General features: G+C 31.9%; 1 protein-coding gene and 1 non-coding gene across 3 annotated transcripts in view; one reads left to right on the top strand and one right to left on the bottom strand.

Annotated features, from left to right (window-relative positions):
* LOC149420254 (metabotropic glutamate receptor 2-like) overlaps positions 1-21640 on the bottom strand; it is a 710206-nt gene that overhangs the window by 277271 nt on the left and 411295 nt on the right. For both annotated transcript variants that reach the window (XM_089636555.1, XM_089636554.1), the window contains 2 exons: positions 12983-13157; positions 8960-9066 (listed from right to left, as the gene is read on the bottom strand). In XM_089636555.1, the coding sequence (XP_089492681.1) occupies positions 8960-9066; positions 12983-13157 (282 nt within the window). The remainder of the gene's footprint in view (positions 1-8959; positions 9067-12982; positions 13158-21640) is intronic.
* On the top strand, positions 10032-10101 carry TRNAF-AAA (transfer RNA phenylalanine (anticodon AAA)). The gene has a single exon. It is a non-coding gene; the product is annotated as a tRNA-Phe (tRNA).

Here is a 21640-nt window from a genome sequence, read left to right as displayed (position 1 = left end):
TTGGTGACCAGATCTGAATAGCCAAGTATTTCACCCCCTTTATTTTTCCAATCTCCATCCCCTCCTTACAGCCTTCAATACTCCAACTGGGGATGCTACGGTCTCCAGATGGTTTGGAGTAATGGGGACTTTTGTGCGGTATCACAAAAAAAGATTTATTTTATACAAGAAAAAAGACAGATGACTTTTTTCTTAGAAATTTAAACATTTTAATGCAGTTTTCAAGTTCCAAAATTGAATTGTTTGTTTGCAGAATATAATGTTCTTCTATGGAAAATGTGTTTGTGTGGGAAAAAAAACCGGAATTTTGAAAAAGTTATTGATATTTTTTACTTCTACCATCATCACCTCCCGAAGTTTGTGCGCTTAATCCCCAGACACCCTGTTTTTAAAAAAATAATTGAATGTAGTTCTAAGCACTATTACACAATAACAATACATAAGTTAAGGATGTTTTTATGATCTAACATAACGGGATTCTAGGAGAACATATTCTAATATAAGTGACAAGTTGATGTAAAAAAATAATGCGAATTATTGACAACTGTTATTCCATGCAAGTTATTCATAATTTCCGAATAGTATATATTTCAGTTTTACCCTATATAATAACAAATTAAATAAAATTATAAAAGGTCCCTCACCGAGTAGTTTCAATTTTGCAGCTTAAAGGTTGAGTTGAGAGGCGATCAAGCGATTTTCGATACCCCTTATCCTTGACGCGGGCGTTTGGCTGCCGTCTACTCAACTAACCTACTACTAAAGTACCCGGGTACCCACCCAACTGCTATGCTACCAAGTACCCAAGTGCCAAATAGGTACCCACATAATCTGTGCTCTTGTTGGAAACCCCATTCACGGTGTCCTTGGACACCTAACCCACCTGAGATGCTGGTGAAGCGGTTTCCATTGACGGAATGAAACGATTATCCCGAGATTGAGGTGAATAATGGCTTTGTTGCGAGCAATAACAATTTCATTTAACAATCTATCATGTTATATTACATTTTTTATGTTTTTCACGTTTCGTTTAGAGACACTTCAAGGGGCAAAGAAATGATAATCTAAGAAAAAAATCCTTGGTTATGTTTTTCGAACAGATCAATACGAGCACGATTGTTTTATGTTGTTAAATTTTGGGTATATCTAACTTTTTATCAGTGTTCACATACCGTAGAATGAGGTGACTCCTGAGTTCAATTCATGAAAACTGGCCATAAATTAACAACGCACAATAACAATTTGGTCTGCAACTACAACACCAACCTACAATTAAAATGAGTTTTGAACAAAGAAATTTGAAAAGTTCTCTAAAAAATTATTAGACGTCCCTCTAACTACAAAAACCATTAAAAAAATAACCCACTTCAAAAAAGTATCAATTTATGGATTATGGACCTGACAAAGAATAACGCTATGTTATGTTTTTCTTCTTGATACTACTTTTTCCTCTTGTAAACAAAAAAACTTTCTGAAGAACTTAATTTTCCACATTATACAATAAAAACATCATCATAAAATATGGGATTTCGAAAGTTGAAGCAGTTTTTATAGATATTTTATTTTTTCTGGGTTTAAAATACTTTAAAATTTTAAAACAAAAACACATAATTTTGCTTAACTACGTTGTTTTCTTCGCTTAGTTAGTTTTTAAGGCTTAGACATCACCTATAGGAGTAAACCCGTTACTTTGCGTATATAAAGGTAAACAATATTCTCAAACTCCAATAAAGTTCAAAGCTCTTGAAAGACAATATCCGACTTTTACCTTGAACAAAAACAGGATAATATTTCTAGCCCACTTATAACACTTCTAATGAAAATCTCTTGTAAAATGTTACATATTGTTGAGGCGATATTTTCTGGCAGATTATGTGTTTCTAACAATTCATGATGTTCGATTGTTGAACGCTTGTCCATTACAAAGAATTTGTTCTATTGAACCTTTTAACACCAGTGTTCTTCCTCAGGAACATAAAGAACAAAATTAATATCTCTTTATATTTATTGTGAAACAAATAGCTCCTATTTTGCGGAATGCTTGTAAGCTATATTCCTCTTGGAGTATTTTTTTCTGCTAGGTTGCAATCTGGGATTTGTTATAATTTTTTTAATGTTTTTATGTTGTATATTTATAAAATTTATGTTGTATATGTATAAAATCATACTACAATTAGACACACTTCCAACTATCATTGCTCCACCAAAAGAAATTTATCGGTATGATAAAGCTGATTATGATTTACTAAACCAACACCTGTCTAAAACTGACTGTTTTTTTACTCACGATAATGCTGATGTTGACGAAGCAATTTATACTTTTTATGACATTTTAAATAACACCATTAACCAGTTTGCCCCTAAACGTTTCATAAAAAAGAAAAATTTTCCCAAATGCTACTCACCTCCCCTAATCAAAATCATAAATGAGAAACAAAGACCACACAAAAAATGTAAATCAAATAATAATCCAGTAGATTACATAGAGTTTTCTATCAAACGCATACAACAAAAACACTTACAGAAACATTGTTACACCCAATATATAAATTCAGTTGAGTCTAGTATTCCAACTAATAATAAAAGTCTCTGGAATTACGCTAAAAAGAAAAATAGGACATATGGCATACCACAAATCATTAACCTAAAAGACGAGTCAGGCACCGGTGCTCATCAAGTGTGCCAACTGTTCTGTAAACACTTTCAATCTACTTACGTAAGCGATGAGAGCAAGGATGATCCCAGTAATATAGATAATTCTACCTGCGTTAATAATAATAACCCGATCGGGAACGTACAAATAAACAATTCATTGGTCAATAAATACTTGAATGAATTGTATGTTACAAAGGGTGCGGGCAGCGATGGTATCTCGCCATATTTTATCTCAAAATGTGCCGAAAATCTTGCATTTTCTTTAACTAACTTATTTAACATGTCCTTAAAAAAAGGAAAATTTCCTACAAAATTCAAAGAAGCCATTATAATCCCCATCCATAAAACTGGTTCAAAAAGTAACATTGCAAACTATCACCCAATTTCAATACTCACAGTATAAAGTAAACTCTTTGAACGTATTGTGTACGATCAAATTTATATAACTATTGTCCACAGCATACAAAATCAACAACATGGTTTTTTACAAAAAAGGTCAGTAATAACAAACTTAGTCAACTTTACTGAATTCTTAACAAGCAATTTGGATAATGGACACCGAGTAGATGCTATCTACACAGATTACTCGAAAGCTTTCGATAAAGTTAACCACTCTATCCTCATTAAAAATTACACCAATTAGGAATCCATGGTGACTTACTTAGGTGGCTAACTTCATATCTGCAGAAAAGACTACAGTGCGTATCAGTTGTGGGAACTAAGTCTAGTTTTTTTATTGTGCCCTCTGGCGTACCGCAAGGTTCTCATCTGGGACCATTATTGTTTAATGTATATATATATATTTGATATTTATAAATGTTTTTTACATGCTAACTACCTTGCATATGCAGATGACAAAAAAATATACTTAGTAATCAAATCTATCAATGACTGCATAAAACTTCAAGAAGACCTAAATCGTCTATTTGACTACTGTAAATTAAACAAATTAATCATAAACATTTCTAAGTGCAAAAAATTATCTTTTACGCGTAACAAAAATAAAATTTCTTTGAATTATAACTTTCATGATACACATATCAATGAAATAGAATTAATCCGTGACCTTGGGGTAGTACTGGATGTAAAACTAAATTTTATCAAACACATTAACAAAGTAATCAACAAAGTCAATAAAATGTTGGGATTTATAATTCTCATATCTAAACCTTTTCGCAATATTAAAACTATGTATTCCCTTTACACCACGTATATCCGCCCCCAATTAGAATACTGCACACTTATTTGGGAATCGTTCTACCAATGCCATATTGACAGAATCGAAAGTGTGCAAAACAAATTTTTTAAACACATAAATTATAAATTCAATTTACTCTTTGCAAATAACACCGAATCCTTAAAATTTCACAACTTTACTCCACTTCAAACACGTAGATTAATATCTGATCAAATATTTTTATTCAAAATTCTGAATAACGGCATGGACTCTCCTGAACTCGTAAATTATTTAAGAATTCACATACCTACAAGGCCAACCAGACAGAACCATTTTTTTCATTTGCCCGCGTGCAGTACCAACCTTAGAAAAAATTCTTCAATCCCCCGTATATGCGCGCAATATAACACGCAATTTAACAATATCGATATTCTTAATAATACTCTTGTGAAATACCGAAACGAAGTCAAGCGTACGACCACAAATGTTAATTAAATTAATGCACAGTTATAGAAAAGGTACAACGTGAGCATCTCCTGTCCCCATCCCATCTTCCTCTGCCTCATGCCCTTTCCTATTCCTTCTTCCTCCTTATATATTTATATGATTTTTTTCTCTTCTTTTTTGTTAATTTAATTTTCAGTTAATGGTTATAACCAATTACAATTTTGTATTATATGATATTAACCAACATTAGCATAAGAAACTATTTTGGCTAACCTCATATTTTACCTCTTGTATAACTCATCCTGTATAAAATTGCTGTTTGTTTCTTACAATAAATAAATAAATAAAAGTATTCATAGCTATGCAAGCTATATGCAAACTTCGTTTGAACGTAGGTTAGTCGTCTTTAGTGATTATATCTGTATTGCCAGATTCTTCACAGGCCATCTCTTCACTACTTTAAACCTTAAACCATTTTCCAATTGGGTTGCCATAGTTCCACTACCTCTGTATGATTGTACAAAATATCTTGTCATATTCCTGAAAGTCGATTTAAGAACATTTATGTACATTTCTCGAATAAGTACCTATACATACTCATCCCAAAATAATGATGAAGTATCAACCAGTTTACAAGCCAAACACAATAAAAATATTATTTCGATGTCAAAAGTCTTCCACACGAATATGTGAATGCAAATCTCTTGGGAGACGACTTCTACATCGAATCCGTGATTTAATTTACTTGGGGAATTATTTGTTCATGTCATGCTGCTTGATCTTTTCGAATTTCTTCACATTTTTCGGAAAATGTTGACATTTTTCAGCAAGATTTTGTTTTTCTTCAGAACCTTGTGTTTCTTCAAATATATTTTATTAAAAAAATGTTTATTTCATTATTTGTCTCTTCGGCGTTTTTTGTTTTTGTTTTTATTTTCGTTCACTCTTAATATTAAAAAAAGTGAGAAGGTATTTTCGGTTTTCAAATCAGCAGTAAGGGAATTTAATAAGGACTATTATTGACACTCTGTCTCTCTTACACTTCCTTACATATTACATAGTATATTACATTCCATTAGATATGACAAGGAAATCTGCTTAGCTAAAAACTAATATAGACCTAAAAAGACATAATAACACTTTTAAACATTTAATTTAAATAAAATACAACTCGTTTTGCACGATGTTGAAAATTGTTGTTTTGAATAGAAAATTTGAAAGATAAATAAATATCTACTTCTGCGTTCTGTTAATATTCATAAAAGCTGGAATAGACTAAAACTGAAAAATCATATCATATTGCATACAAGTTTTTCATAAAAAAAATGTTCAGACGTCATAAAAGTAATGATGTAAGTTTTTAAGCAATTTGTCATTAATTGATTCAGATGAATCTAATTTTTGGCAAGGTTCCTACCAATTTCTTCATTCAATTGTTATGTTTTTCAGTTTGTATTATATGGTCTCTATTGTGTTATTATTGGATTATTATCAGTAAACAAATATTATTAAAAAAGGTAATGTAATGTACAGATAAATAGTACCTAATAGTTTAAGATTTTTTCGATACTCTGTTCAACTGAGTAGATTCCTCCTAATATGCGTTATATTCTGAACTCTTCGGGAATAACAAAATATTATTATAAATAGTGTAACATATTATTTTATTAATTTGAATTTTAGAATAATGCTAAAAATTTGTATAACAAATCTTTTTTTTTAAATTTGTAAGCACTATTATTCTAGAATCATAATATTATTTTCTTGTGTTTATATTGTATTACCAGTGTATCAAACGAGACGGACAGAATACAATATAACCTGACAAAACGCCATTATATTTACCGATTAAAGTTGTGCGAAAATTTCCGTGTATTATTGTAGGTTCCCCGAGGCAATAGTAATTAAATATCACTACTCAACTTCCCACCGACCTGTCAATTTGTTTTTACCCGGCGGCGGCGTTTAGCAAGACGAATATTTGCGTGTGAATTCTAATTTGGCTGTCAAATATATTTGGTTGTCAAATAACTTACCGATGAAATGAGATTTCGCCTTTCTTTAAATTCACATGCGTGCTACGATTTGTGCAAAAAATCACTGAACTACGCGGCATTTTCAAAAAATGCTCCTAGTAAAAATTCAATTTCTCTTAAACCGATTTCCATATATGAAATATGGGCTCCGTTTATGCAAATATTTGGATCAAGAAACACGCCCACTAAACACTTCTTGGGTTATTCTTTATTCTATGATTTAAAATCTGATTGTATTATCTGATAGTATTATTATGCTAGCGTCTGAATGGTTTCGGCCCTCTGATTGGTCGAATTCAAATGTTATGTTTCGGGTAAAATTCACGTAGCCTTCGCGCAAAATAAATAAATCATGTGTCTGCAGGTAAAAAATGACCAGTCTGCCCCTCAATTTTAACCGACCGAGATTTCTTCAAAAACATGGTTTCTTCTCATATCGTTGTTGGATAATGTTGAAGAAAATATGTTTTAGAAAGTTATTAATCAATTAGATCAATTACATTACAGTAAAAACTATTCACAATTACGTTTTAAATATTTGACGTTTTTCAAGAATCACGCATTCTAAGGTTCCTTGAAAATGCCAATCCCTCCTTAACCGGCCGCTGGATTAGTTTCCCTATTGGCCGATTGAGCGCACCTCTGGAGGCATAATAGCGAATAAAAGAGTTTAATTTGAAATTATCCATAGCAAATACGTACAATTTCATTTATTCAAACAACGGTTATTCTTTACGTACAACTATCGTTACGTTATCGTTATCGTTAAAAATAAAACAAACGTTTGATTCAACTTAATGACAATAAAAAACAATTCTCCGTATTTACGATTTTTAAAAATAATGATGTTTAATATTATTTACGTAAATAATAATTACGCACCATTTTGACAGAACACCAATATAAAGTTCGCGCAAAATACGCGTTTGTTTTTAGGAAGTGTGGGCACTGCCAACCCAATAAAAAACATGAAAAACAATCGGAAGCTAGAAACGTTGCGTTGATTTTAAAATTAGCAAACAAGTCTCTAATTTGACGTGTACTTATTTGTATAATAAAACGATTATTTTATAATATATGTATGTTAATTTACCTTACCCATTTAGGAAATTATTTGGGATCTGGCCACCCTTAAATACGATTTTTATTTAGAAAGCGTTTTTTTTATTTTAAGTTAGGTTAGGTTAGGTTATTATAGGTTAGGTTAGGATAAGTTAGGTTACAATACCTTAGGTAAGGAAAGATTAGGTTTCAATATGTTAGGTTAGGTTGGGTTGTTATAGGTTAGGTTATGTTGGGTTATTATAGGTTATATTAGGATAGGTTGGGTTAATATAGGTTACGATAGGTTAGGATAGGTTAGGCTGAGTTATTATAGGTTAGGTTAGGTTAGTTTAGGTCATTATAGGTTAGGTTAGGTTGGGTAAATATAGGTGAGATTAGGATAGGTTAGGATAGGTGTGGTTGGGTTAAGTTAGGATAGGTTATGTTAGGTTAAGTTGGGTTTTTTTTAAATACAAACATATTTTAAAAAACTTGCCTTAATACACTTATTTTAATAAATAACGGGTATCTTAACACATAATATTATTAACGTTAATAATAATTACGCACCATTTTGACAGAACACCAGTACAGTAAAATTAGCCAATAAATCTCTAATCTGACATGTACTTATATGTATAATAAAATGATAGGTGAGGTTAGGTTAGGTATGGTTATTATAGGTTTATTGTTGTTAGTATCAGTTAAATTGGGCGAAGCCCAACTAAGTGCCGCACGCAGGGCTTGAAAGTTAAAAACCCGCGTAGCGGGTTTTTAACTGCTAGTTTTCTTAGTTACTGAACAGCTTAGGATCGTTGTAAATGGAAGTTGCACCCTCTATAATTTTCAAAAAGAACCGTTAACGTTTTCAAAATGCAGCAGCGGGTTTTTATCTGCTGGTTTTAATAAATACTTAAATCACGATCATGACGTAGACTGCAGGCGAAGAGTTTGTATGCAGCACTATAAATTTGCGGACGATGGGCTTTGATAGTTAAGCACATATAGCTTTTTTAGAATGGAAATTGGCAGTCAGATTTTGAGCTAACTATATTATTTCCATCAAAACATGAGACAAGACATTAAGTTATTTGATTACACATTCGATTAAAGATTTCAGAAAAAAATATATTTAAAATGAAGCATTACTACTAGTTAATCAACTTCGTGGTAAGGACACAAGTTTATTACTCAATCATTAATAAATTAGTCTTAAGCATTTAGAAAATATTAAATAATCATTCTTCTTGTTGTATTTCAAATTATACTTGTTTTATCTGCTGTTTGGAATATTGTGCACAAGGCATAACTTTGAACAGAATACAGTATACATGTTTTCATTACGTGTTATTAATATGGATGCCAGTTAAAGCAAATGTGCAAACTTCAACAAAATTTGGTTAAGCTTTAGAATAATTTGTTTGCTGGTATAAATTTACAGCAGTTAACTTGCCAGCAATCCTATTATGGTTGCGCACTTGATTCGAATAATTAAGTACTCAGCTGTGTATCGTCACTAAATAAGTTTGCAATTTAAAGTGGTCTTGTCGTCCCTACAGTCAAACATAAGAAGATAATTGCATAAGCGTCAAAGCCTTACCTTCGAATTGGACTTTCCTCAGGTATCTGAGAAGTTCTGGTCCTTTGGTTGGTTTCATTGCTTCGCAGAGTCCCGCTTTGCCTTTACAAAGCTCCTTATGCATATCCCTGTAGACAGTAATGAAAATTTAAATACTTACAATGCAGTCATACAAATGTTATTTCATTGGACAAATGGTAGCCTTGAACAAAGCTCGGAACTGTTGAAACAATGGGTTCGCAGGCTTAACTTTTGTTATAAGTTGACATTTACAACTGAATAAATGCAAACTAAAATTCACATTTTCACAATTTCATCAATTTTCAAAAAAGAAAAAATGTTTGCCTTTATTAAAGTTTTTTAATTAATGCAAAAAAAAATATAAATGAAATGTTTTACTATAACCACAAAAAAAATAATGAAAATAGAGCAATCATAATTTGGGTAAACTGAATAATACCAAAGAAGTGCTTGGGGTCAAAATAATCATGTTATTTTCTTTTAAATAGTTTGTTTTCCCGCTACCCCCTTTTTCTTATATTTCCTTGTGATATTTTAAACTTTTTTTTTACATTAGCTCCACATAGATGGACTTGAGGAAAAAAATCCCTCAGGGCCTATGTCATCTTTGGGGACGCTGTGAGGAGGGTATTTTTTAGGAAAGTAAGGAGAGAAATTTCTGGGAAGGAAAAACGAATGAATGACTGACGTTTGGACGATGGTTGAGAGAGAGTTTGGCTGGAGAGGTAAAAAGTCTTCCTCAACCAGTCTCTACCGATCCGACTCTCCATGCAGTAGGTGGGCAACGTTTTCGCCGCCAAAACCTAGACAAATCTTACCCCACAAACCCGGGCACCCCTGCTAAGTCACCAAACGTAACGAACCAAATTTCAAACTTTAAAGCATTATGCTTCAATAATTTTTTTTAATGATAAACTGATGTTTATTAGACAAGGTTTTTATGCATAGCACAAAGGATAATAAATTATTACAAGCAATAATTAGTCACCTGTAATATCTTAATCAAGCAGTAATTTATTCAAGATTGAAGTACTAGTAAATATTGAATTATTTGGCGGGTTGGAAATAAGCTGACGTGGCTCAGTGGTCCAGAGCGTCTGACCAAACATCAGATGGCGCGGGTTCAATTCCCGTCGGCATTTATTTTTCCTCGTGAGATATTTTCAATTTGTATTGATTTAAGGGCGACTGATTATTGCTTATAATAATTTATTATGCTTCAAGTTTATTATTTCTTATTTCAATATTAGTTTAACCTTTTTCCCTGACTAAGCAAGAGTTATTACAAAATATACAAGTTTTTACATTCCATAAAAAATGCTTTAGTGACGTTTCAAAATGAATCTAAAATTATAAATAAAAAACTGCCCTTTTCGAGTAAGTCACCAAAATGAATCAATTTACTGATCGCAAAAGATCAGAATTTATTTCGAAATCAGTATGAATTCTATTTATTAGGTTAAGACATATTATTAAAATGATACTTCGTCCACTTGAGGAAACAAATAATCCCAAAAATGATTTGTCTTTGGTTACGAGCATTAGGCTCTAAATGAGATCCAATTATTATCATAAGGCACACATTCTCGATGTGGTCTATATCGAACCCCAGTTGATTTCGACCTGCAGGAGATTCAAATCAATGAAAAAAAAGAGGGTACATGAAATGTAAATGGGGGTTCACGAGATTTGAACTTGCACAGTTGATACCAGTAATCTCAATAGCCAAGTTTGATAAAACTTGTACGACTTGTTTAATTCTATATTTATATATACGAATGTCAGAGATAAACACTATTTCAGTGGTGGGATGAATAAGTTTTTTTTTAATCGGAAATGCATTAAAAAGGATATGAAAATATTGTGGGGAATTATTATTCTCGAAATATCCTAGCCCCTTCCCCCCTCCCCTCTATACAGTACTAAAGATTTTAATATTTTAGGGAATGCAGTATTGGGCAATCAAGAATACTTCATACACCTATTCTTAAATCTAGGGAAATTTGGCAAAAATAGAGAAATAAAAATTTTAGGCATACCATCAATCACAGGGTTCTAACAGAAACAGAAAAAATTGGCAGGAAAAAAAGTCTAGAGACCTCTTTCAACAATTAAATTCAAACAACATTACCCAAAAATATCCTTTGGAGTATGTAGTTAACATAATATAATATTTTTTCTCCTGATTATATAGGTACAAATATAATATTTTACTACAGCTACTTTGTAAAGGAGATTCTCTGGAAGGTAGGAATAGACTTTATGTTTTTTCTGGAACTGAATAAATCATAACAAATGTTTTCGTCGAAATAAAAAAAATCTATTAAATAACAGAATAGTTTATTTTACTCCTCCTACTAAATGTCTACACAGATTTAGAAGTAGTGAAACAAAATTAAAATATGATATAATTAAATTTCATCATATTTTAATTCATAGAAACGTAAAAATTAATTCAGTTAACACTAAGTACAGTATCATAACCAGAGATGTGCTTTATTTCAAATAAATCCATTTCAAATGGAAATGCAAAATGCAAAATGGGTATTTTCCATTTTGCATTTTAAATGCTTTTCTAAATGTCATTTTGCATTTTGAATTTTAAATGCTTTTCTCAGTGCATTTTCCGTTTTAAATGCTTTTTTGCAACATTCTTCCTACTATCTCCACTCATCTTTTTTTCATGAGCCCCAAATATCAGTCGGTCCTCAACCTCGCTATGAGAGATAATTTATATTTATCAAGTTGCTCCATTACAAAAAATACTAATTCAAATAGGTACTGAACATGGGGCCATGACGCTGTAATATTAAATGTTAGATAAAAGTTTCTATGTTTTTACGTTGGCAACCTTAGTCCCGCACAAATTTTTTGTGGTTTCATAATCTGTAGTCGTAGTGTTTTAGGATTTACCATCATGTAATATGTTTGTTCTCCATTGATGTCCATTATTAAATGACAAAATTGTTTAAATATTCTATAATTATTTTAATTTTTTGACCTGAGAAACCATTTTGCATTTTCAATGCATTTTGAAAATAGGTATTTTGCATTTTGCATTTGAAATGCTTTTCTAAAACCCATTTTTCATTTTGCATTTTCAAATGGAAAATTTTTGACCCATTTCCATTTTGCATTTCAAATGGTTTTGGGTACCCATTTTGCACATCTCTGATAATAACGTGTTTTTTTAGGAAAAAAGTAATACATTGGTTAACATGAATTAAGATACCAAGAAAAACATAATTAAGTTTTATCGGATTCATAAAAATAGAGGAACAATATAGTAGGTTTAAAATGACGTTTGTCTTCTTTTTTCTATTTAATGATACTGCATTGAAAATGTTCAGAACTTACAACACCGGTAAGTATTAAAAGATTTGATTTGAGATCTCCTCAGCCATTTTTATATCTGATTTATTCTTATTTATGATTTATTTATTATCTGCCCTGATAATGGACACTGTACCGCTGTTGGGTAGTGAAAAAGTAAGTAAATCACGGCATTATACCCCAAAAATTAAACGTAATGGTTAGTGGAATTATTATTACAATATTTTGGGACAAGTGAAAAATCACATAAAATTAAATAAAAGTACCTTCATAAAAAATTTTAAAAAAATATTTTTTTAAATTACCACGACAGGGAATCGAATCACGGACAACTGCTTAAAAGACAATTACAAAAACCACTACTATACAAATTTAAGAATGGCGGCATAAATCCATCATAATTACTTTAAATAAGAATAGTATATTTTCTAATAAGTACTCTGTTTTTCTATGAATTTTAGAAAGTTCTTACAAACAACAGGATTAATATTGCTTAATCAATAATACTAATATCGGTTGGTTGTGTATCTTGCGTAACTGTAGATAAATGAACTAAAACTTCAAAAAATGCCATGATTTTTCCAAGATAATAATATCCTACCTTGTCACAGATAGATCAATTATAAAACAGAGCTTTCTCCAATCAAAAATACGGAAATGTAATATAAAGAAAATATATTCGTGACTCACCTAATGGCATAAGCAAATGCCATAACCGCATCGGAGACGAATTGGAGCTGATCCTCGAAGTCGGTGTTTTGTTTGGTGAGTTTTTCCCTCCCCGTGCAGGGGGTGGTGTATTTCAGGTTGTAAGGGGTGCGCGAGCTGTTGAGGTACCGACAGTGGAAGTGGTCCTCCCAAAATTCTATGGAAAAATAAAAACAAATTTTAATTACTAGCTCAAAATATAATGAAAGAGCAAAATCTGAATGGGGTAACGAAATGTAAATGGGGTACCAAAATATAAATGGGGTAACAAAATGTAAACAGGGTAGCAAAATTTAAATGGGGTAGCAAAATTTAAATGGTTTAACAAAATATAAATGGGGTAAGAATGTGTAAATGGGTTAGCAAAATATAGAAATGGGTTAATAAAATGTAAATGGGGTTGCAAAATATAAATGGTGTAGTAAATTTTAAATGGGGTAGCAAAATATAAATGAGGTATCAAAATATGTATGTACGAGAAAAAAAAGGATTGTGGTTGTGAATACCTCAGTAATATCATGTTTAAGTTTTACATGATCGTAAGCGGTATGTAAAATACAATATTTTCATTAAATTTAAAACGGTCGTCTACACAAGATTTGTGATTTTACAGTACGGCTGGCTGGTTGTACGTCGCCATATGCTGAATTTGTTTTGTGAATTCATACTAAATATTTTTCTGTGTCATCGTAAATACAACTCTCAAATATGTTTGAATTTTTTTTAAACTTATTCAGCTGTAAAATTAGCAGTGAAAACAAGATTTTATTTTTCCAGATGATGAATTTGTAAATTTTCCAAGAGATTAAGTCAAAAATATCTAACATTTTACGACTACGTTCATCAGAATTAATTAAAATATACCCCGCTAAAACTTATATTGTCTAGGCCTGCTAGGGCTGATTTGACCTTAAGTCCGTCCAATAAACCTTCCTTACTTAGGTCATTAAGATAACGATTTTATTTTATTGTATCATGTAGTCTGTCGTTTGTGTTAATTCAAAGAACGATAATATTTTTTTTATTAATGGAAAATCGTTTATTTTAGGGTAACTGGGCTGTATTTTGAATTTTACAATAAAAACTCCGAGAGTTTACTTTTGCAAGAATTTTGTTACCGTGGTAGTTCCAGATAGAGGTCGTACCTGAGTCGACTAAAAAACTTCATTCTCACACATTTTGCATGAGAACGAAAAACACAGAAGATACATATGACATAACCAACATCGTGTAGACGACTGTTAAGATTAATGAATCTTTAGTTATGGGGCTGACAGATTCCGCTATACGCATCATGGTTTGGCCTATTTCAACATGTCACTCGCCATACAATCCCAAAGGGAATATACGGCCAACGATATGCTAATATAGGCAAAGCCACGAGAATATGACGCGCTTATAGCGTGGTCTATCACAGGCTTAATCTTTCCTCGGCAAGTATATAACTGAGATAAAGAAGACGGGGATTTAATTTACACTACAACTTTAATTTTTGTAATTACGTTTATAAATCGTGAAACAAAGATATATTTTTTTTATATTAGCTCCCCACAAGGGAACCCCACTCATCATTGGGGATGCTGTGTGGAGGGTTTTTTTAGGAAAAGGAAGGAGAGAAAGTTCTGGGAAGGAAAAAGGTATGAGGGGAAGGTAGGAATCTGAGGGTCAGTGTGCCCATGGGTGACGGACGTATGAATCCATCCCTCTTCTGTGGTGCAAGGCGATGGGTCGAGAGAGAGTCCGGCTGGAGAGGTCAAAATGTCTTCCTCCACCAGTCTCTCCCGACCCGACCCGCCACGCATTAGGTGGGAAGATACATCACATGCTATATCCCTAAACCTAGCGAACCACTTGCGGTGACCTATATCAGAGGTGTTGGTTATTCAATAATTGGTTCCCGGGACGGCGGTACCATCACCCACCTGCCAAATAGAAAAAAATCTGTGTTGATTTCAAGAAGTTATGATTCACTAAATTAATTAAAAAAAAAAGAAAAAATTCTAGGACAGAGCAAGCGAAACATTAAATAAAAAAAATATATTTATCCTTTTTCCTATAACAAAAAATACTTAAAAATTAAATACATTTTCCGACAGAATACGTTCAAGGATATGCAAAGTGGCCAACTAAACAGTTTCATCGTGATGATAAGCGATAAAAATACTCCTACAATAATATTTTTTTGAAGAGGTTCTTTAAATTTAATTACATCGTTAAAAGTGCTTCAATCAATTTCATTCTATTTTGAGCAGTGCTGTGCTCGTAAAAGAATTGAAGCAGGACAGCAAAGAGCGCTTTAAAATGTTAAAAAAAATTCACTCTGAATCTATACGCTTTTATTCAAGGCCGTAACGAATCATAAAATAATAATTTTATGGTTGGAATTTGAACCCTTTTAATATTTTGAATACTAATGGTTTTCGTATTTTTAATTCCAATCCATTTATGTCTTATATTTATATGAGTGAATAGCCAAAAAAAATGCCACAACGAAACTTCAACTCTCCCAAAACTCTAACTAAAACGATCGAGTCCGGTCCACGCGCACCGTTTATCGCATTCTGACGGTGGAAGAAGTTTCGACAAGCTATTAGTACGCAGTAGTGTCTCTAATTAAAAGTAAAAGCCCAATGGGCGTATAAATAAATAAATAAATAATTGTATCTCCATGTACCAATCTAGCGTTTTATAATTATTGTTTTTGGGTGAAACCCCACAAAATTCCCGATTGTTCCCAACCGTCTGTTGCCAGTAAAACTATAGCATTCACATTTGGGGTTGGAAGGCTGATTGAAGTGCTAACTTACTGTAAGCTTCTGTTAAGTTCTGCTTACAGTCAACTCCCAAAGATGGGGAGTGTGATCAAATGCGGTGACGCAAGTGGTATATGAAATTTATTTGTATTATCGTTAAAAAGAATTTAATCAAATAAAATGTATGTTTACATCATGAAATATATATTTTACTTAAATATTGAACTAAAATAAATAGTTGCAATACGTGATTTGTTAGATGCTACGTAATTTGTTAGATGCTGTGCGCAGTGTATGTACATTTTGAGCTAACACAAATTAATATTTCACAGGTCTCTGTACGGTTGGATGTAAGCACTTATGCGATTATTTGTTTAAGATATTTGGCACGTACCGTATACATATATTGTTGTGGTTGGTGGCATGGTGGTTGTCTGGTAATGCCAAGTTCACAAATAAAGGTATTGGTACACCTGTGGATCCACTTCTCTTCAAGGAAAAAAAATACTTGGGTCTGTAACCTAATTTTCGGTTTTGATGGTTTTATTCACTTACTTATTCCCAATGATACCATGAAACCATGGGGCAATGAGTAAACTGTCCAGGAAAGGTACATAGTATGTTTGCAGTAAACACAGTTCATATTTTAGTATAATTTTTCTATTAGTTTTCTACTATTTACACCGTAATTTTTGGTTCCAATTTTAAAATAGTTATAAACGAAATAAAAAAATATATAATTTTATGTAAAGATCTAAAATCAATTCAAAATCCAAAAATGTCAGCAAAATAAATAATCACAGAAAATGAACGGTCCATCAAATTTAAAAATCAAAGTTAAAATTCAAGTTCTGTGAAAGTTCTAGTCAATTTATTTTATTATGTACCTAATATCAATCAACCAGCCTATGATGAAATAATAACATAACTTTCACAGTCCTTGCAATTTATCTTTGAAATTTGTTGAATTTAAATTCTTTAAAACAACCCATCCTTATCATTGTTCGTTCAAACATAGATTCTATGCAAGGCGTCCAATTTTTTGGACGGGATTTTTTGAAAAACTCTTCAAAGTTATGTTTTAGTGGTTTCAAAGGAATATGAAGAAAAAATGTTACATTCAACTTTATGTTAATAGTGAATTATCAGTATGTGATGTTAATGATACAAAATAATCGTTTTTATGAAAATATGTAGAGCTTTAGTGATATCGATACGTTTGTATGAAACCTACATTATCAATAAATTTGTGGTTCTTACGAAGTTATGTTTTATTCCACAATTATTTATTTAGAATTTGTGTTTGTTCTTTTTGTATGCGGTAATTTAAAACTGTTCTTAGATTTGTTAAGGATAATTATCATTATTAAATTTTCGAAAAAAAAATTATATTTTTAAAATAATAATCGCGCTGAAACAATATCACACTATCAAAAATCAAAAGTAAGGAGAAAGTTAGGAGAAAACAAGATGTTCATTCCCAACGAAATTTAATGTTTTTTTTATCCACCCAATTTTGTTCAAAAGTATATTATCAAGCGTCGGGAATTTATTATCTGTATGGCTTATCGGATATATTGAAGCTAGCGGTACATCAGATTGAGGCCTGGTATCAATTGAAACAAATACAGATCTCAAAAGACCCTTCTTTTCTCTCTTTTAATATTTGACTACCCTTTTCTAGGAAAACTGAGCCTTTTTGTCTCAAAAGCAAACAGAGAACGCTTAATATAGAAAGAGAAATAGGAATTTGAATTTATACAGCCTATACGGAATAACATTTTCAAAATTTGATAGAATGTTATATTGCACATTTCGAGAAAATTCTTTTCGTTCTTTCGGGATCATAAAAATAGACGTGTGATGAATATGTATTTTATATAATATGGCCCATAATAAATATTCGTGTAATAAATAACATTTTTTTATATAAAACTAAAGTAGACATTCCTGGTATATTAGATAAGAATATCAAAGATAAGCTTAAGTCAATTTGGTTACTGAAATACTATGCTCGACCCACATCATTTTTATAAAGGAGAATTGTAGAACAGAAAAGATTTACTGGGTCGGCTGTTGCGTCATTTTGTAAAAAAAATATTCAATAAACTTCTTTACCTTGTACAATAGAACTGCTTTGAACAACTTTATTGTTGTTTTGGATTTCAAATGATTTTTCTGTTAATTTGACCATCAGATGTTATTCAGTTTTGAAGAAAAATGAGAGAAAACGTAAACAATTTTCAAAACTAATTTTGGTTCTTTATTTACGGGATGAATATCTTATTTATTGTCTTAGTTTTTTGTTGTTGTATTTTTTTAAATATTTTCAATTATAACCTTTTTCTTATTATTCTCTTAAATGCCAATTCAAGTAAAGGAATGTAAAGCATCTCCAACAATGAAACATAAATATCTGAAGTTTTAAAAAGCTTTATCAACATACAATAATACACCCAATACACGCAGAAAATATAAAATTTATGAATAAAATGCCCCAACTATATTTATTTCTAGAATTTATATAAACAATCTAACCTTTCGTATCAAGTATTTCTCTGTTTGTGACACGGATATATAATTGTTTGGTTACCATGAAAAATAGCCAGTGTCAAAAAACGTTACTAAAATACTTATGTTAAACAAAAAATGAGTAGTCAGTTTCAAGTATGATTTTATTTTAAGCAAATTTATGCAAATGAATTAATTAACAACTCCAAAGGAATACGTGGTTTGCCTTTACAAATTCGCCTTTACTAACAAAAATATATTCAAAAATTTAAAAAGAAAGCGTTCCAATGCATTTAAAATGTGTCTACATTGTTTGCCATGTATGTTGAATGGTCAATTTGAATTAAACACAAAAATATGCTTCAGAAAACTAAACTAAAATACTAAAATAATATTCGTGAGAAAATAATCACATTTTGTTGATTGGGTTCAACCATGCATAATTCACACTTGAGAAAAACTAAGCTTAGAAGAGAGTGCTGGAAAAAAAAAAGTATTAATCATTTAATCCCAACTATTTTTAGAGATCCGCTAAGCCATAAAAAATATGATAGAATGTCTTGACCGGTCAGTGGTTGAGTGGGCATAGTGCTTGGGTCTCACCCGAGCGTCGCGTGTTCGATTCATCGGCTGGCTAAGTCCTCCATCACAACACAAGCAACATTTTCGGCTTTCTGTGGTGGTAGTAGGAGATTTTCAAATATTGTTGGGTTATTCGTAACCCGGGAATGTTTGTCTTTCTTTAAAAAAAAAAAATAAAAATAAAATGTTGGAGAATTGCCAGTTATGTACAATACAAGTCAAATTTAATATAATTCACTATTCTTTTTTGGTGGTATTAGAAACAATGTGAAAATATTTTTTATTTTATACACAACGATTTATACAAATAATGTCTACTGTACTTTTACCTAAAATGAATGCATAAGTTGACCCAAACTATGCGTATCCAGGTTTTTTTAAATGTGAAATCTCACAAGAGTCCCAACTGCTCCCAATCATCTGGAGCCAGTGAGACTTTGGCATCCGTATTTGGGGTATGTTGTGAGGCTAATGGTAGTAGGGAGGGAAAGGAGATTGGGAATAGGACGATGGGGAAGTACCTGGATATTCAGATCTGGTCACCATGTCATCAAACATGATCATAGCCATTTCAAGCATGGTTGCAAATCTGAATGATGATATTGCACCTTGAATAGTAAACTTAATATTTTTTTAAATGAGTAAATCGTTAAACAGTACAAATTAATGCAATGAATTTTTTTTGCGCACTCTTGATACCAGCTTGATAGTTGAGAGATTTACCCCGCAACCATGAAGGACGTCATAATCATATTGCGAACATACGATCAAAAGATTTTAATTTACAAAATGTTTTCATTGTTACGGCGATTTCCTTACATTATTTAAAATAAATACTTTTTTTTATTTTCTCGAGAGTTTTATTTAAGTCAAAAACCAAGATCGAAATGAGATGTATGCAAGCAATCGAACAATGTGAGTAAATACGTGTTTTAATCAACTTTGGTTGCCATTCCTGTAGCACTGAAATCGGCAGAAATATCAATATTGGACCCTTTGAAATAAATAAATGGAGGCGGCAATATTTGCTGTGGGCGGGCTCGTATATCCTTCGTGCTGCGGACGACAGTGAGACTTTTCAAATTGTTGTTGCCTTTGTCATAAGATGGCATAAAAAAGGAGTAAGTATCTTGTTATTTCTTTAGCAGGAAAATAACTATAGCCAAATACTAAGTCTTTCTCTTTCAATCCTTTTCCCTTTTCCTTCTCATTCAGCCACACAACATAGAAACCCTAATAATTGGAGATGCCAAAGTCCTACTGACTCTGGAAAAATGGAAGCAGTGGGGATACTAAATGAAGCTACCAAAATGAAGTAACCAAACGCCTTTATTCTAATATAACCAGTTTACTGTAACTTTTCTTTCTGTCTTAATAACTTGTCATTTATCGCTTTCACACTTTCTTTACTAATGAATAATGACTTCCAAGTATTTTCAACTCCTCGGTTCTCCCACTCATCTCAAATGGGAGGTCCCTCATAACGATCGTCAAATTCTTTTTGATTAATGAAATCATTCGGTACCTGAGATGAATTATTACGAACAGTATCAGTTTCAGTGAGCAGAAAGAGGGGCAGGGAGGGAAATATCATAGTTAACTTCCCCTCTTCGTAGGTATTTATAAAAGATACGCGTTGTATTGGAAGAGTGAGATATTCAGGAAACTCGAGCTCACTTGGAAAAATACTGCGATCAATCAAAAATAACGAATTCATTCATCTTAATCAAGGTAGGTATTTTTTTTGTTGAAGTTTGATAAAAAAATTACGCAATTCACTTTTGTTGAAAGTTGCTAGAAAATAACTCACACTTGACGAATCGTTTTTAGGCCTCATTACATTCTGTGAGGTAAAAAATATATTTTAATAAGTACGAGGGTAATCCAAAAAGTAAAGTCTCCAAAGCGCTGCGGTTATTGCGATATCTTTCATGCGGCTATTGGTAACGCTGTTATGTCTGTTGCTTCCCCCACTCCCAAGCAAGCCTACGCGCACCTCCTTGGAAAGATTAGTCTTGGTTGTGATGGGGCTCCCAAAGTTAACGCAGTGATTCACTTTTTTTAATTAAAAGGTATGAAATCGATTTAAATTTACTACCAATTGACGGAAGTGTATGGCAAGTTGTGGGTGGATGCCAAAAACGTTTGAAGTGGTATTGGACATATTGAAATTCACGACAAATTTTAAACACACCATACGTGAATATCATTGGATCATTATCAACAAATCAAACAATACCAATATGATTTAATTCAGTCAAATATTTTTTCTTCGAACTTATTAAGAAAACAAGCTTATTTTTACACAGGATATCTCTAATGATATGAACAAAAAAAAATATTTGTAAAACAATGCATAGATGTACCCAAAAATGAAAGTTTAAAATTATCTCTGAATTTTGGTTCCAGAGTTTCAGTAGCAGCATTATTAGAATTTTGATAAAAAAATTCCAAAATTGAAAGGTGAGCGAAAGATGAAATTCCATTAAGTACTCACAGAAGACTTCAAACCCACATCAGCAACGACGACAAGTTGAAAGATTAGGTTGAACGGTTCATCAATGACATGGCGGCGAGCTGCTATGACATGGATACACAAAAATTGCCACAGCGCTTACAAACCGCATCGACTGACATGGCGAACATGTAGAAAAAAAAATTATCTTTATAAAAAAGTATTTCCAAATTTACACAGAAAAAATGCATTCTATGTAATACTACAGCTTCCCCGAGAATAAGATAGACCCCGAGCGAAAATATTTCTCTCTGAACCTTCTGAATGGAGTTAATATAA

Source organism: Hesperophylax consimilis, chromosome 10 (assembly GCF_061612785.1).
Source record: "Hesperophylax consimilis isolate HC1 chromosome 10, BYU_Hcon_1.0, whole genome shotgun sequence".
Classification (NCBI taxonomy): Eukaryota; Metazoa; Arthropoda; class Insecta; order Trichoptera; family Limnephilidae; genus Hesperophylax; species Hesperophylax consimilis.
Note: the sequence above shows the minus strand (reverse complement) of the source record. Positions and strands in the feature narration are given on the sequence as shown.